This window comes from Chanodichthys erythropterus, chromosome 14 (assembly GCF_024489055.1).
Source record: "Chanodichthys erythropterus isolate Z2021 chromosome 14, ASM2448905v1, whole genome shotgun sequence".
In the NCBI taxonomy this organism is placed as follows: domain Eukaryota; kingdom Metazoa; phylum Chordata; class Actinopteri; order Cypriniformes; family Xenocyprididae; genus Chanodichthys; species Chanodichthys erythropterus.
In genome coordinates this window covers 4,163,431-4,181,564 of record NC_090234.1, presented here as the reverse complement: position 1 = coordinate 4,181,564, position 18,134 = coordinate 4,163,431, and the positions used below count along the sequence as shown (strand labels likewise).

The following is an 18,134-nucleotide window of genomic DNA, read 5'->3' as shown; positions in this document are numbered from 1 at the left end:
AAACGCTATGGTAGCTTGTGTCACAAAGTCGGCTTTCAATAATTTGTAGGTCATTTTCAATTATCCGCAGCCATGTGCTGAATGGCATAGCAGGCTCACCATGGCAAGGCAAAAAATAATAATAAAACCCGGTAAAGGCATCTTAGCAACAGCAATCTTTGTGCCCAACGATAGTGAAAAAAAAGCCTAATCCTCATTGTCAATTTGTGGTGTCTTTCAGGAGTTAATAAACAAGCACACTTCATCCATCTTGTTTACTCATCACTTCTGTTCTCCACACATTACATCACTTCAACAGTTCTGACAACCATTGAAAAGAGTACTCAATAATACAATCCTACCTGTGAACACAAAACACATGATTGCTTTTTCATATAGTAGTTTTCTGGGTCATAACATGTTAAAGAATATCAAAGACATTTTTGTAAGCTTGTATATTGTTACATTAAATTATATATTGGCATATTTAAAAAAATCTGTTTCTTTAACTTTGTATATCACATGGTATGTGCACACTTTGCTTTCTGTTTTCATTTAACTGGTGTGTAAAAAAAACCCTGGTGTTCCTACACAATATACACCGATCAGGCATAACATTATGAGCACTGACAGGTGAATAACACTGATTATCGCTTCATCACGGCACCTGTTGGTGGGTGGATATATTAGGCAGCAAGTGAACATTTTGTCCTCAGAGTTGATGTGTTAGAAGCAGGAAAAACTGCAGCTCTTGTGGGGTCTTCCCGGTCTGCAGTGGTCAGTATCTATCAAAAGTGCTCCAAGGAAGGAACAGCGGTGAACCGGTGACAGGGTCATGGGCGGCCGAGGCTCATTGATGCACGTGGGGAGCGAAGGCTGGTCCGATGTGGTCCGATCCAACAGACGAGCTACTGTAGATCAAACTGCTCAAGAAGTTAATGCTGGTTCTGATAGAAAGCTGTCAGAATACACAGTGATCACAGTTTGTTGCGTATGGAGCTGCATAGCTGCAGACCAGTCAGGGTGCCCATGCTGACCCCTGTCCACCGCCGAAAGAGCCAACAGTGGACACGTGAACATCAGAACTGGACCACGGAGCAATGGAAGAAGATGGCCTGGTCTGATGAATCACGTTTTCTTTTACATCACGTAGATGGCCGGGTGCGTGTGCATCTCTTACCTGGGGAACACATGAAACCAGGATGGGAAGAAGGCAAGCCGGCAGAGGCAGTGTGATGCTTTGGGGAATGTTCTGCTGGGAAACCTTGGGTCCTGCCATCCATGTGGATGTTACTTTGACATGTACCACCTACCCAAGCAGGATAATGCTCCTGCCACAAAGCAAAAGTGGTTCAGAAATGGTTTGAGGAGCACAACAACGAGTTTGAGGTGTTGATTTGGCCTCCAAATTCCCCAGATCTCAATCCAGTCGAGCATCTGTGGGATGTGCTGAACAAACAAGTCCGATCCATGGAGGCTCCACCTCACAACTTACAGGACTTAAAGGATCTGCTGCTAACATCTTGGTGCAGATACCACAGCACACCTTCAGGGGTCTAGTAGAGTCCATGCCTCGACGGGTCAGGGGAGACCAACACAATATTAGGAAGATGGTCATAATGTTATGCCTGATTGGTGTATATATAAGGTTTTCTCTGGGATTACTATGTGTTTTAGTTCTGTGACCTGGTTTTCAGTTTGTTGCTATGGTTTTTCATTGATTTGTTTATGTGCTACACCTGTTGTTAATGTGAGCAATGTATATGGCACCACAAAGAGTTTTAGACAAAACAAACATGCATAATAAAATTTGTGACATTTTTTATTTAGAAAACTTTGTAATTCACTCACATCTTGGATTAAACTATCACTCTTACAGTATTCATCATTCTATGCATTATTTTGCAGTTTCTAATAAAATTACCATTTTTATTTTCTCAGCAAACATTTTTATTCATATATATATATATTAGGGGCGTAATGGTACACGTATTCGTACCAAACCGTTTCGGTACTGGGCTTTCGGTATGGTGCACGTGTGTACTGAATGTGTTACACTGCAACATTAATTTCTCCTGTATAAGTTTCTTTTAGATAGACAGGAACGTTTTTGTTTACCTGCTTGACTAGTTTCGGCTACTTCCTGTAGCCTTCGTCAGAAGCGTCACGTGATGTTGCTGTGATTCAATCCATTTTATCAAGAAATTCAAACAGTTTATGCCATTTTGACACGTTTTAATGTGGCGTAAAAGATCTCTGTATAGGCGCCTCAGCGGCAGGGCGGAGCCCTATATTTAAAGACAGAGATACAATTTGTTCAGTAAACCACTGTTTAAAAAAAGAAGAAGAAATTTTATGTTTAGTCTCCGCCCCCCCTGCGCGCTACCAAATCCGTACCGAACTGTGACTTCAAAACCGAGGTATGTACCAAACAGTCAGTTTTGTGTACTTTTACACCCCTAATATACATATATATATATAGTGCTTGGTGAAAGTTACATTTAGACCCTGTGAACATGCCCACATGTGTTTGTATTTCTTTCACAGAGCCAGCGAGGTCAGATATTGTCATCTTTCTCTGTCCATTCTTGTGCTTCACTTATTTTCTGAATGAATCTCATCATTCAGATCTCCTGAAGTAGGTCAGCAGGGAAGAAGCCCAGTTTACGTCCAGTGCTTACTTTCAGATATCCATTCACCTCTTCTCCTTTTTTCACCACAATCTACAAAGCAGAACACAGTTATAAATCTGAAAAATCAGTCAATACCCCCACACCCCCCAGTTGCAGTAAGACATCAATATCAACACTCGTCTCTCTTCAGTCCTCACCACACAGACACACACTGACCTGATCTTTCTTCAGGGTAATCTGGCCCATCTCTCTGTTTCCCACAAAGGAGCGCGTCACTTTATATACCCTCTCGCCTGCTCGCACCCTGATGATGTAATTCATGGGCAAGTAGCCTGTCTTCTCACCAATCTTACCCTACAACACACACATAAACAGTTTAAAACAGAATATGTTGGCTAGTGTTTACTTTAAAGTCTAGGTCTGAAGCCCTGCTCCTAGACACCCAATGTACTGCAGAGTTTAGCTGCAACCCTAATCAAGCTCTTCAGACACTTTAGGAAGTCATACATTCTGAGTTCCATCATGACCAACACAATTTAACAGAACTTGTGACCATAGTTGGCTAACAAAACAGTTCTGTGGTTTAATTCATATTTGCACAACAGAAAACAATGTGTTGTTATAGATGGGAATAAATCAGATTTTTCAATTCAACAAAGAGGTGTGCCGCAAGGTTCAATATTGGGACCACTTCTTTTTTCTATTTATGTAAATAATTTATCATTAATTCCTAAAAATTGTCAGGTACAACTTTATGCTGATGATACCGTCATATACGTTTCTAATTCGGATTCTATACAAATTCAGTTATCTCTTCAGTCTGATTTTAATATGTTACAAGAGTGGCTTTTGGTTAATAAATTGGTGCTTAATAAAAATAAGTCATATATTATGATTTTTGGTTCTAGACAGAAACTTAAATCCAAAACTACTACCTGTGTTGTATCATGTAATGATGGTACATCCTTGCATAAAGTTGATACTATTAAATATCTTGGTGTATGGCTTGATTCTGATCTCTCTTTTAAATCGCATATTAATCATGTTTTACGCAAAGTCAATATTGGAATTAGTACTTTATATCGTTCTCGAAAGTGTTTTCCATATAGTGTTCGTAAGAAACTTGCTTCTCAACTTATACTTCCATTCTTTGACTATTGTGATGTGGTTTATCAAACGGCGTCAAAATCAGATCTTGCCCCACTTAATACAGCATATAATAGAGTTTGCAGATTTGTTTTGGATTGTTCTTTTTTTACTCATCACTGTACAATGTATGATGCGCTTCAGTGGTCATCTCTGAATGTTAGAAGACATATTCATTGGCTTCAACTTGTATTTAAATGTATTCATTTTGATTATCCCAGTTACCTGCAGCAATATTTTGTACCTTGTTCATTAAATTATCTAGTTAGGCATTCTGTTCAGATTTACTTTTTGGTTCCTCGTGCAAAAAAAACAATTGGTAAAAGAGCATTTAGGTTCAAAGCACCAATGGACTGGAATAATTTACCTGTAGATATTAGATCCATTACATCATTTGGGTTGTTTAAACAATGTTTAATATCTTACTTAAAGATTGACTGTACATGTTACACTTGAGACTGTCACTGTTTCTGTTTTTGTTTTTTTTGTTTTGTTTTTTGTTTGTTTCCCTCTGTGTGTTGTGTTTGTATTGTTAATTATAATTTCATGATGTTTGTATGTTAAGATTATGTAATTTTGAATGTTGGGACCCCCTCGAAAACGAGATGCTACATCTCAAGGGGTTTATCCTAAATAAATAAATTTCAAATTTCAAATAAGCGGCCACACCCCGCACTCGGGTTTGGGAGTGCCACCTGAGCATAGACCCAGATGCACATGGACACAAGACTTCTTGTTGCTGCATAAACAAACACTGACTTGGCCAGTGTCTGATTCAAGTACATCTAGTAAAAGACCAACCCATAAGGAAATTAACTCAAGTATCCAGTGTATCCATAAGTGATCACAGGAGATGAATTTGAAACCAGTTAGTAATAATGAAATTAACCAATAGTGTTCTAGCACTGACTGTTTGTTTCATAAGGCTCTAAGAAACACTGTAATTCTTTGTGTTGAGGAGACTTAGAGCTCTCCCATCCATTTAACCATGGGTGGACAACTCTGGCCCTTGAAATCCATTTTCCAGCAGACTTTAGCTCCAACCCTACTCGAACACCAGAACAAACTAATCAAGTTCCTCAGGATTACTAGAAACAAAGCTGAATTTGATCATGGTTGGAGTTGAACTCTGCAGGAAAGTGGATCTTGAGGACCAGAGTTGCCCAGCCCTGCAATAAAGGTGCAGTATGTAGGAATGACAGTGGCCGAAATAGGTACTGCAGTCCAAATTCAAAATATTGTTTGCCCCGCCCTTCTCAGACATGGGTTGCCAGCTTGAGGACATGCAAAGAGACCAAGCGCAATTGACAATGAGCCGAGGAGACTTAGGTACACACTGTAAGCTGATGAGTTGATTTATCTGTGCTTTAATATGCTGTCGTTCATAGAGATTTTAGATGGATGCAGAGGCTTTTTGGTCAGGTAGAATCTGCGATTCTCTGACCCAGTTTGTTTGCTGGTTTCCATGGCTGCAATATGCTGTGTTTTCGGCTAACTGGCAAACTGTGATGTCGAAATACTATACAGCATGATCAGATCAAACAGATCTACACAGACCAGAACAAAGACAGACATTCCAACACAGAACGCACATTTCAAAGTAGAATATCTGGCTGTAGCATTGTTTTTCTGAGAAATAAGCAGGTGAACTTAGCATGTTTCCTAAATATCTGCAAACATATTGGGGTATTTTTATGCTTTATTCAAATGAAAATCTTATATACAGCACACTTACTCTATCTGGTTATATGTAAGTGTGAACTGTGAAATGTATGGAAGAGAAAACACTGTACTCCTGACTTAGTAATGTACTCCTGTTCTAACTTTAACTTCTTATAGAATTCCACCACAATGAACTCACCCTCCACCACTCCTCATTAGAGTCATCCAGCACTGTGATGCGATCTCCTGGACTGAAACACAAAGACACACACATCACACCTGATCAGGTTTAGAAATGGAACAAATGAGTAATTCAATTTTGATGGTTATGACTATATGCATGAATACAATTACAAAACTGAAATATTATTAAACATGTCAATAGACTCACTGGAAGTCCAGGTCATCTTTCTCAATGGCTTTGAAGCGATACAGAGCCATATAATAATGAGACTGACTGAACGTCTGCTGCTGCTTCTTGTTCTGCAAATCAAATACAGTCATTTAGAGGGTTTTATTTGCCTCTTCTACTGACAGTGACAGAGAAGTCGGGGTGAGATGGGGAACCAGATTCAGACTCGGTTACAACCTGTTGAAGTGTGTGCACTACATGCCAGAGCATATGTTCAACAAAGTTACTTTGGTGTTAAAATAATCTGATTTGATTTTTTTTCCCCATGGAAACAACAAAAAAACAAAAACGGATGAACTCAATTTTATCTTTGAAATTAAGAAGTATCTTATTAAGTTTTTTTATTATTATTATTACATTTGTGATGTTTATCACCAATTTGTTCTACATAAGCGATGTCTGTAATAGTGAGGTGTCTACTGATTTACACAGTGCTGTCAAACGTAACTGACCTATCAAAATATGTATTTAGCTTTAACTGATTAATTATGAAGGAAACATTAAAGACATCCAAATATATCAGTCTATAAAACTGTCTTGTATTGTTATTTTTCTTCTTCCTCTGCATTGTGGTCAGAAGGTTATGCCATGGTTATGCCATGGTTATGCCACTATCGGTGCGGAGGAAAAATTTTCAATAATAAAACTGTTTAATGAAAATTTGGTCAAATGCCAAAGTAATCAAGTCTTTGACCACTAGGTGGGGTTGGTCCCAAGCTTCTTGGTTACCTCTCTCTCTCTCTCTCTCTCTCACACACACACACACACGCAGACACACACACACACACACCACACACACGTGTTTACCATATGTGATGTGCTATATGTATGTGTGTCATTCATGTTTAGTTGCAATTAACAGCCTGTTCATCATATAAAACGATCAAATGTGTATATTCACAAGGCTTTGATAAAACTGCTTGATTCATATGGATTCATTTTATGATGCCTATATAACCTTTTTGGATCTATTCAATTCAGTTCAATTGACATTTATTTGTATAGCGCTTTTCACAATACATATCGTTTCAAAGCAACTTTACAGAGAATGCATGTTAACATTACAATTTAAAGAATGCAGTTAGCTAATAATTTAATAATTTAGGCAATTAATTTACAAACACTTTTAGCAATTTAAGTGAAGGTAGAAGCAATGAGCTCCTGAAAATAATCCATTACATATTAACAATAATTAGGATATATAGAAATTTGGGAATGTGCGTGTTGATCTGTTAGCTTTTGCTTACCTGGACTTTCAAAGCCTCTCAGGTTTCATTACAAATATTTTAATTTATGTTTTGAAGATTAACAAAAGTCTGATGGGTTCAAAACAACATAATGGTGAGTAGATGATGACAGAATTCTAGTTTTTGGGTGAATTATCCCTTTATGTCTCTATGAAATTCTGGTCTTTATATGTTGCTCAGGTATATTTTTACACTCACTTCATCACTTCAAAGAAATAGCACACCTCTCCTCAACAAGCCACACATTTTAGGTACAAATCATGCTCATAGCACAAATGTTGTAGGATGAGTTATGCACTATATTTCAGTACTAGGGGTGTGTTCAAATCCTTAACCCCCCATATGACCCATTAGTGATACATGCTTTAACAAGCACCACTAGTGACAAAAAACTACCCAACAAACACCAAATGACAAGACAAACCGAAGGGCACATACACACCCAAACTCATAAGGGAATAATAATATTCTGGACAGGGCTGGAACTACAAGCTTTGGAAATGCTGCATAGTTGACAAACCAGTCCATGCAACCTGTGCTCCTGTCCACGCAACACTTTTCACTGCATGAACACTAGTGCAGCAGTATTTTACCTTGTCATCTGCTGCTGTTTTGTCTTTCTTGTCTCCATCTTGCTTTCCTAACAATAAAGGATAAAGTGTGCCCATTCAACATGTCTTATTGTTTTGAGTTAATGGATATAAAAAGCCAATTTACTGTTGATTGATTCAAATGCAAACTGCCTATGTTTCCCTCAAAATATCAGAATTAAAAGGCCAATCTCATGTTGTGAGAAGTATGTTAGTTTCAAGAGATCAGTAAGCAGCTACACTGGTGATATGTTGCTGTTTCCTGTTTTGGTACACATGCTTTGGAGAGTTCAACAGACTGAGTGTTCTTTTTCATAGGAGCTTAATGCTTGTCGATGACGCAATGGGAACCAGTGGTCACGTGGTCTGAAGCCCTATAGGATGACAACAATTCTTTGGTTTGAAGCACTAACACATGCCCATTAAGTGCTACACAGTAAAAAATCCCCAGAGTTAAATAAACTCTACTCAAAGTACATATAGTCCCACTCTACAGTGTTAAAATAAGACTGAAGCAGAGTTAAAGTTAAAGAGATAATGAAGCGATTAATTAAGTAATGATTGACCATTAGTGATGAACACCTGCTGTTAACAAGAATCACTGAAGAAAAGAGAAACACAATAACTAAAACTGACTTCCAGTCGCATCCTTAGATCAAATCAGCTCCACAAACAGCATTACCAGCTTCACTTATTACTAACCAGACTGACTTTATTTCTGTCACGTCTACAGAAGGTCTTGTTGAGAATAAACAGAGGTTTAGATGTTGATGTTTTATTGGTCAAAAAATAATACCACCATCATGGTGGTCAGTGTTTGCTTTAGTTGGGCTCTTGACCCTTTTATATTTTTAAAATTATTTGCTTTTAACTGCAATAGTCTTTCACAGCAAACATTTCAGCTCCATTTGACCATTCTCACAGAATATGTAAAGAACTTTATAGTGAAGGTATTGCCAACAACTACATGGGAGTGTAGGGTTAAAGCTATTGATTGCTCTAAATGAGCAGGCCACAGAGAAATGGGATGCAGAATTAGAAGGTTGTAGAAATGGAAGGATCTGCCAGTAGCTGCAGAGATGGCTTTTTGTGGTAAGTACCATTGATCCTGAAGAGTCCCAAATATTTACTGCAGAGAGTAAGGAAAGAAATTAGGACAGAGGAAGAATTCCTGGAGGAATTTCAAAATGATGGATTCAACTAAGATGCCAGGGAAATAGCAAGAAGGCTTGAGGTGGCCAGAGGTGCATCAGAGAAGAACAACTGGTCTGTTTGAGGATGAAGGAACACGGAGAGAGCACTGCCAGTCACCTGCAGAAGAGCTTGTGGAAAGAGAGCTAAACTCTGCAGGACAGTAGCCCTCCAGGACCAAGTTTGGAGACCCCTGCTATAGACTATAGTTACAGACCATGTATATTCCCACAATACATACTGAAAACTTCAATTTTAGCTTTGTTGCCTTTTAATCTGTTAAGGAAATTCGGACGTGTTAGAGACATGTCTTGTTTTGAGAGAACTTCCCCAGTCTGTGGAAAAATGTATAAAATCAACTGTCATTATACAAAAATGTGTAAACTGCCCTAGCAGTCCACAATATTTTGGGTCCGTTTTCCAGGATGATAGAGTATGCCAGCATATAAATTACTTCAAAGATACAGAAATTCTACATTGTGAAACTCACAAAACAACATTGATTTCATTTGCCACAGACACCACAGCTTCAGCAGTTATGTGGTTGTCACTCCTGTAAATTACTAAATTCAGAGCAGGTTTAAGCACTCAGTAGAGGAATGACAAGCGTATTTAGCTGCAGTGAGTACCCTGGGCTTTTTCTGAGTTTATTGTTTAGTGTAAATGCACAGCCACATTACTGAACCTTCAGTACAATTTTGCTGGCAAAGTAGGTATATTGTCAATGGTGTAGTGATGCATAAATCAAAACCAAATCAAGCAGCTATATTTGGGTAAATGCAGCAAATTCGCAGGTAAAATTTTTTTTGAATCTGATGCAACATCCCCATGGGAAATTTTTTCACCTTCAATTTAATTCCCAGTCACGTGGATTTCTAATGAGATGACTGCATTTCCCTGTAGAGTTAACAAACAATGACAAACTCCTTACCCTCACCAACCTCTTCATCCTCTTTCGGTTGTTGAGCTTCCTCTTCCTCCATCATCATCATCATCATCTTATGAAAGCAAGGATGTTCATTACATTCTTCATATAAGCTAGAGCTCAGGCATATGCTGGATAATTCTTAAAAGCAGAACTTGGAACTCACATTCTTTTTGTCCTCGGACCCTTTCTTCCTCTCTTTATTGGCCATGATCACACCCACTCTCAGTGTGTCAAACACCGGATCAGTGCGGTTCTGCTGACCTACACACATGCAATTTTATTGTGTTCAGTTTATTTTTACACATTTGATCATTCAGTCATTTTAACAGCATTTTACTTCACAATAATCTTCAAACACTGTGAAATATAGACATGCATTATTTTATCAGACATATAATTGATTTATATTCCGTTGTGTGTAACCAAAGAGTTACAGCAACATTCTAGACTTCATCCTGCCTAGCACATAATCAACATGTCTTCCAACCAATATGTCCATATAAGTCAAATAGTAAGATTTTGATATTCTTTAAACATTTTAGGTACATTACTTTTGAATGTTCTCAGTACATTCCAAAATAAGTAATAACATTTAAAAAATGTTAGATGAACATCCACCTAAAATGTTTCAGAAAACAATTATTTGAACAAATGTGTGAACTAACTTTCTATTAACATTACTGAATGTAACATAACTTTAAGAACCATTATCCAAAATTCAGAGAATGTTCCCTGTTAGCTTCTTTGTTGAACACTGTTTGTTTAATTAATTATCATAAAGAGTCTTTTCATGTTGTCAAAAATGAACTTTTATAAATAGATCCTACTCACCAGGGTTATTGATCTCTTGATCGTAGAGTGGAGAACTGTATGCCCGTCTGAAACCAGGAGGCTGACAGTAAGTGAGATATTAATGAAAACATTGAAGCTGACCATGTAATTGTATATTGTATATGAACATGTATGAATAGTAGAATGCATATATAATGTCATCTCACTATTTTTCCAAAGCATCTCTGGAACTGCACATATGATTGACACGAGTGGTGAATGTTGGTCTTGCAGTTTTTGCAGCGCAAGGCAAATTTATTATTGACTGGAAGTAAAGGAACAGAAATCAGTTAGTAGAGCAAATTAAATGTTTTTTCTCCAAATCACAAATTACAGTTGTTTTTAAATAAACAACATCACCACACCGACGTTAGGCATGATTGTTATTCATATGAGAGAAAGTAAAACAGTAAATGATTATAACAGGAAATATATACAGGAAATGATTATAAATTGGCTAGCAGGCTATTACAGGCGTAAGAAGCAGTACTTCTGAAATCTGTCCTGAAGATCCCCATTGCCATCTTCCTCATCTAACACATGATTCCAGATCCGTAATTATGATAGACCATTAATCAGATATGGCCCAATTTGTCCCCCATTATTTGATATTCTTGATGATGCTTTTATTATGCACTGCTCTGTTTATCATTAGGAAGACATGTGATTTTTTTTTTTAATGGTTTACTCCTGCAGTCTAACAGCGCTTGTCAATGTTGAAATGACTGAGATGGCCAAATAAAATCAAAGAAGGCAGGCTTTAGTTTTAACAGTAAAATAATGAGAGGTAAGATTTCATATCTGACCACTGTTTTACAATTGACATGGTAAATGGTTGATTTAAAACTTGCAACATTTTGAATTGAAAATGTGTAACTGATAATTAATTGTGCTAATTGTGTGTGATAATTAAATGTAAATTGACATATTAGTCATACAATTAAAAGTGGAAAATTGTGTGCATATTAAAAAAATGTATTTAAAAAAATTATTTGCAAATCGAGATGAATACATCAGCCTTCACAAACACAGATCAATGCCTACTTCATCACTGCCTCGACAGAACGACTGATAGAGGAACTACATAATAACAATAACATCTCAGGTAGTGTCCAAGTGGATTCTTTGGTAAACCAGTTTCATTTTGACAGGATTTGCAAAAAGACGTTTATGGAAAGATATGGACCCGACTTTACACTTTACACTGACTTTATGCCATAAATTATAAGTATTCATGTTAACATACATTCCTTTTATCCCATTGGATAAAGTCACTACTGCTTTACTGACTCCAGTAGAAGCAGAATATATTCAGCAGGTAGAAAATAGATGTTTCACTATAGGAAGGACACACACACATACAATTTCTTGTTGTTGTTGTTGGGGAATATTTAAATTTCTGGCAATGATGGAGTGAAATGTGAACTTACGAACAATCATTCGTGCGCAGACGTCACAGAACTTGGGTTTCTTGCAGTAGTGGTCCTTGAATTTGTGCGGTCTGTCATTGACCTGGACTACTGGCTCAGGGGTCGGAGGAGGAGGAGCCTCTTCTTCCTCCACCTCTTCATCATAGACAAAATATACCTGAGGAGGACAGAGAGTGAGTTGTGTGCACACAATACAGACACAGAGACAAGCTGACATACGTACAGTGTTGTCGTCCTCCTTTACGACATTGTCTGGCGCTGGAGGATTATCATGAATATCCAGCGAATCTTTATCCTCGAGTCTGAAACACAATCAGCATTTGGATAGTTGGAAACTTATATAATGTTCCTGAAAGACAGTATAATCTTTGGAAACACTCACTGGTCATATTGAGCCATAAATACAGCCTCTTCAACCGCAGTCAGTCAGCGGAGTTCAGCACCTAAACAACCATGACATATTGACTGATTTTATCTTTGGATCGTACATTTTTCAGATATTTAAAACTTTTCCTTTTCTACATTCCAAAGCAAACTATAATGCTTTTTACTCTAATAAAAGACATTCTAAACATAGGTTTGTGAGGAGCCTAATCATTCAGTCGTCATTAAGCTGCACCAGCGATGACTTTTCCAGCGTCCCTCAAACACTCCATCTTCTCCTCTATTCTAAGCAACCTCATTCTTTCCAATCCCATGGTCTGGGGGTTTAATTAGCTCAGAGCTTGAGCCAAGTCTTGGGATCGAGCAAGCCAAATACGCTTACCATCATTTGTCAAGACTGGATGGGCAGGTAAACTCGTGAAATTTCATTAAAAAATGATGACTGAGAAAACACCATAACTCACTGAATGAACTACTATTTAATATTGATATTCTAATATTGTCTTAAAAATACAGTGGATTAAAAGTTTTTTAAAACTTTATTCAGACAAGCCAATCCGAGAAAGCAATGGATGGTAAACACTGTAACTGCATTTCACCATTTCTCTTCATAATGGATATCTTTAGCAAACATTTAGCCACAGATTATCTTAAACTTATAATCACAAAAGGTTCAAAGTGAAGTGTGTCACCACCAATGATGTTTGAAGGAAATGACTCCACACATTTCAAACACGGCAATGTTTGAGAGAGGATTGAGAGGTCTGACGAACACAGGCATCACCCCTTCATATTATTTATTCAATAGATGTTTGAATCGCTAGTTTGTGTATTTGTTTCATTGACAAGCATCACTAATTGTTAAAGCGTAATTGCATATTTTTTGTATAGCAGCTATATGTAAAACATAGAAGCAGTGGATAAGGCACTTTGAAATGAATTAAATAAATTTAGCAGCACTAAATATATTTTTGCACAAGTCTCATTTTAATTTGTCATTTTTATCAGCTGCTTCATTTTTCAATGCGATTTAGTCAGAGTAAAAGCATGGCTAATTTATAAATTAAATCAATATGTTACATTTAATAATAGAAAAGTCAATGCAATTGTTGTGTGTCAGCATTTGTGAAGCTCAGCAGGCATGACATATCATCATTGAATAAAACATGTTTATATGGTCAGCAGTAGAGCACTGTGAGTTAAACATTATTATTCAGGCATTAAGTGTACATTTGGAAAAATATATGGTAGCACTTTATTTTACAGTCCTGTTTCACATATACATACAATGTACTTATTATAGTAATTACAATAACTGGGTAATAACTAGGTACTAACAAATTTTAATGTTTGGATGCTGTTTAGGGTCCAGGCTATTTTAGCATTAAAATAATGAAAATTAGTACCTTGTGCATATTCCATGTTCACATAGCAGAATTTAAATGATGGCACTTTTACATAAACGTTTAGGATTTTAAGTTCATCTTAAAATTAACATGTTTTGCCCCATCTGTTTTTAAATGTTTATACTAAATGCATGTTGTCATCGTTTAAAAAACTGTATGGTATATTTTGTTATTTTTACACTTGAATTATCATTAACTTTGATATTTAACTAACTAGTAACTTTGATATTTTAGATCAGGGAATCAGGGAAGTTTATCAGGGAAAACAGTGTAAAGTTACAAAGTGATTTAACTTTACTGTCTAACAGGAGACTAAAGTCTGGCTTACAATAATGGTTTACAAGTAACAATTATGTTTAAGTTTTCAATCAAACTTTTTTATTGTAATTGCATTTCTGGCCATAAAATGTGGCAATTGTTAGTTGTTAAGCATCACATTACGTTACGATTTTCCTCACAGCTTCTGAAGAAGACTTCACACTGATTGTTCATTAGCATTCATTTGTAACACTCTTCTGTAACTGTATAGACAACTATTTCAGCATATTGCATAAGTTTATTTATCATAGCACAGTGAAATATTAAATATTTGTCCAACCAAATACACCAACTAAGCCATTTTTATTTTCATACACACACTCACAGTTTCTATTTCTGGGCTGGAAACACAATCTGAGGTCAACAAAATTAGTATCTCTCACAAGGCAGAGTTACAGAGGAATTATGACGAATGTTTTCTAGGTTGCATATAGCAAATATATTTCAGTATTGTCATATATAAATGCACACATTCTCAATAAGAGGAGTGAAGCATGTGATCTGAACTAAGATGATTAAATATACATACCTGTTAATGATGAATTGCTTTATTATAATCTGATGTCTTCAATGAGTTTTCAACCAGTGAGATGTTGTCCTACAGCATGTTATGCTTGTGTTTGCATTAGATTTAGAAGTTAATCTTAACTCATCAATAACCAGACTGGTCTGAGCTGAGGAACAAACACTTGTACATGTATGTGTGTGTGAGTGTGTGTCACTGTGAGTGTTTTAAACAGCTGGCAGATGACGAAGAGTAATAAGAGCCTCTCTCTCCCTCTCTCTCTCTCTCTCTCTCTCTGAAAGACATGCACATATGTAGTCAGTTCAAGTCATTCACAGATTCACTGCAGGCCTGTTCGTTTGAGTCCATGACCAGAACTGTAGTCGAGAGGCCAGAACAATAATCGAGAATGTTTGCATTGCCCATGAGGCTATTGACTCTGACTTTATTAACTTATGCTAAATTTCTGATTCTGTATAAAGTATAATTTGTAATTATACATTCATTAATATATCCTATTTACACCCAAGCCAAAATGTTAAATAATTTAAGTCAACTGAAATTTCACCATAAATAAAGCTTAGCTATAATATGTTAAATTATCCAAAACATAAAACTATAACTCATCATAGATAATACTAAAAACACTGTTACTCAGTGTGTACTTTACTCAATATAAAGACAGCAATATATTCTTCAAAAGACAACGCTTATTGTTTTGTTTTTTTTCTAAAATGCATCACCTTGTCATAAATAAATAAATAAATAAATAAACTCCCACAATTTTTGCAGGCTGTAAAGCTAGCCAGTGTATTTTACATATCAACACTTGAAAAAGTTCATTCCATTATCCTGGGATGTATTTCAGCTATAAAACAGAACAAAACATGCTGTATCCAAATGTCTTTTGTTGATTAATCCAATATTTCCAGCTTAACATTCAGAGTGCACACTCTGTATGTCTTTTCCTTTGGTCTACAAGAATATTTTCCGCAGTGCATCAAAAGTGTATTTGAGCAAGTGCAGAGCATAGATGAGGCCTGATAACACAGCACATACATGTGCCACTAATGATTTATCATTAAGATCTTCCACACCTTTAATTACAATCCCAGTTTCATGTGGTGGCTGGAGAGGATCCTCCTCCCTCCTGATGACAAACAGTGCCATTGTATGCCTCTCAAGCTCTGTTTCAGCTTCTTCCATTTGAAACATCTGATAAAAGACATTTTTTAGAATGTTATTCTGATGAAAAAGTGTCTGATGTACCAATAGAAAAACCTACCTACTATTGTGTCACATTCACCAACTGGAGTGCCCTTCATAGCCATCAGAAGACACTCCACTCCAGACTTTTGTCATTCCATCAAGGACTACATTACCCATAACTCATTTCCCGGTCGCATCATCCATGATTGTCTACAGCCCTTTCTCATTACCTTGTTTAGCTCAGCCTATGGGTGTTTTCACACCTATGGATCGTTTGTTTTGTTCTGAAACAGGGACTAAATTTGTTACAATGTTGCATTTTCTTCTTGGTTCGGTTCGCTTTCACATGGCAACATTTCAAAGCGTACCAAAATGCATTTAGGCAAGTCACATGTGAGTACAACTGTCCTCTGCGTTTTCTCTGCGTCATCCATCAAAATAATGATTGACAAGTTTGCTCCATGAGCTTATTGTGGCTTTATTTGTAACTGAGAAACACGCAAACAATTTATAAATGTAGCCGTCTTTCCCTCTGTTAAATTATACTACATATATTAATGCTGCGGCAAATTCAAACGTGCTCTCTCTCTTTCTCTCTCTCTGTCTCTGGTTTCCCAGCGCTGTCTAGTAGGCGAACTGTTGTCATTGTGTTGAGAGAGACTATATGAATTTTATAATGAAGCAGAGCGGGAATCAAGGCTTCGTTGGGACAGCATTCTCGCACGGAGAAGTGCGATTACAAAACAGAGGCGCTCGTTGGTTTTCAGATATGGAAAATAATAATGTGCTTACTCACAGAATCAGACACTACCGCTTTTTATATCAAATTTTCCATTATGAATTATGATATAATTTGGTTCGTTGGTCCGTTAACTGGGTCGGATTGCTTTCACAACTCAGCGAACCTCTCCAGAGTTCGTTTGAAAGCGTACCGAGACCACCTCTTCAAGCAGGTCTCGGTACGCTTATTTGGTCCGCTTTTGGTGCGCACCTGAGTGCGATTGCTGCTTTCACACCTGCCCAAACAAACCGCACCAAAGGGGGAAACGAACTCTGGTACGATTCAACCGAACTAAATGAGTGAACTATAAACCCTGTTCACTCAGCCATTCAAAACGGAAAATGTCCTTCAGTGAAACATCATCAAGATATATATATATATAATATATATGAAAATATACATAAGAAAATTCTCCAAAATAGGGGCGCAGGTTAAGGGGTTAATTATATATAGATAGATAGATAGATAGATAGATAGATAGATAGATAGATAGATAGATAGATAGATAGATACACACACTATCGTTCAAAAGTTTGGGAACGGTACGATTTTTAATGTTTTTAAAAGAAGTTATTCTGCTCACCAAGGGTGACTTAATTAAAAATACAGTAAAAACAGTAATATTGTGAAATATTATTACAATTTAAAATAACTTTTCTATTTGACAATATTTTAAAATATAATTTATTTTTGTGTTGGCAAAGCTGAATTTTCAGCATCATTACTCCAGTCTTCAGTGTCACATGATCCTTCAGAAATCATTCTAATATGCTGATTTGCTGCTCAAGAAACATTTAATGTGTACAATGTACAAAATATTTGAGTACAATATTTTTTTCAGGATTCTTTGATGAACAGAAAGTTCAAAAGAACAGCATTTATTTGAAATATAATCTTTTGTAACATTATAAATGTCTTTACTGTCACTTTTGAATGGTTTAATGTATCCTTGCTGAATAAAAGTATTCATTTCTTTAATTTCTTTTCATAAAAATAAAAATTCTTACTGTCCCCAAACTTTTGAACGGTAGTGTATAATGTTACAAAAGCTTTGTATTTTAGATAAATGCTGTTCTTTTGAACTTTTTATTAAGGAATCAGAAATGTTTCTTGAGCAGCAGATCAGCATATTAGAATGATTTCTGAAGGATCATGTGACACTGAAGACTGGAGTAATGATGCTGAAAAATTCAGCTTTGCCATCACAGGAATAAATTACTTTGTAAAATATATTCAAATAGAAAACAGTTATTTTAAATTGTAATACTATTTCAAAATATTCCTGTTTTTACTGTATTTTTAATTAAATAAATGCAGTCTTGGTTAGCAGACGAAACTTCTTTTAAAAACATTAAAAATCGTACCGATCCCAAACTTTTGAACGGTAGTGTGTGTGTGTGTGTGTGTGTGTATATATATATATATATATATAATATGAGAATTTTCTTAAAATGACATACCCAAATACAAATGTCTGTAGTT

The 18,134-nt window shown here is 36.4% G+C and overlaps 1 protein-coding gene across 1 annotated transcript; it reads right to left on the bottom strand.

Annotated features, from left to right (window-relative positions):
* Window positions 1-279: 279 nt before the first annotated feature.
* Window positions 280-14,853, bottom strand: stac3 (SH3 and cysteine rich domain 3). The gene is made up of 13 exons (XM_067410068.1): window positions 14,687-14,853; window positions 12,432-12,492; window positions 12,273-12,351; window positions 12,050-12,206; window positions 10,787-10,884; window positions 10,620-10,680; window positions 9,952-10,049; window positions 9,792-9,858; window positions 7,673-7,719; window positions 5,812-5,903; window positions 5,620-5,671; window positions 2,829-2,966; window positions 280-2,702 (listed from the first exon to the last, which is right to left on the bottom strand). Exons 2-13 carry the CDS (start codon window positions 12,446-12,448, stop codon window positions 2,604-2,606), a joined length of 1,005 nt encoding a protein of 334 aa, XP_067266169.1. The 5' UTR covers window positions 12,449-12,492; window positions 14,687-14,853; the 3' UTR covers window positions 280-2,603.
* Window positions 14,854-18,134: the final 3,281 nt, after the last annotated feature.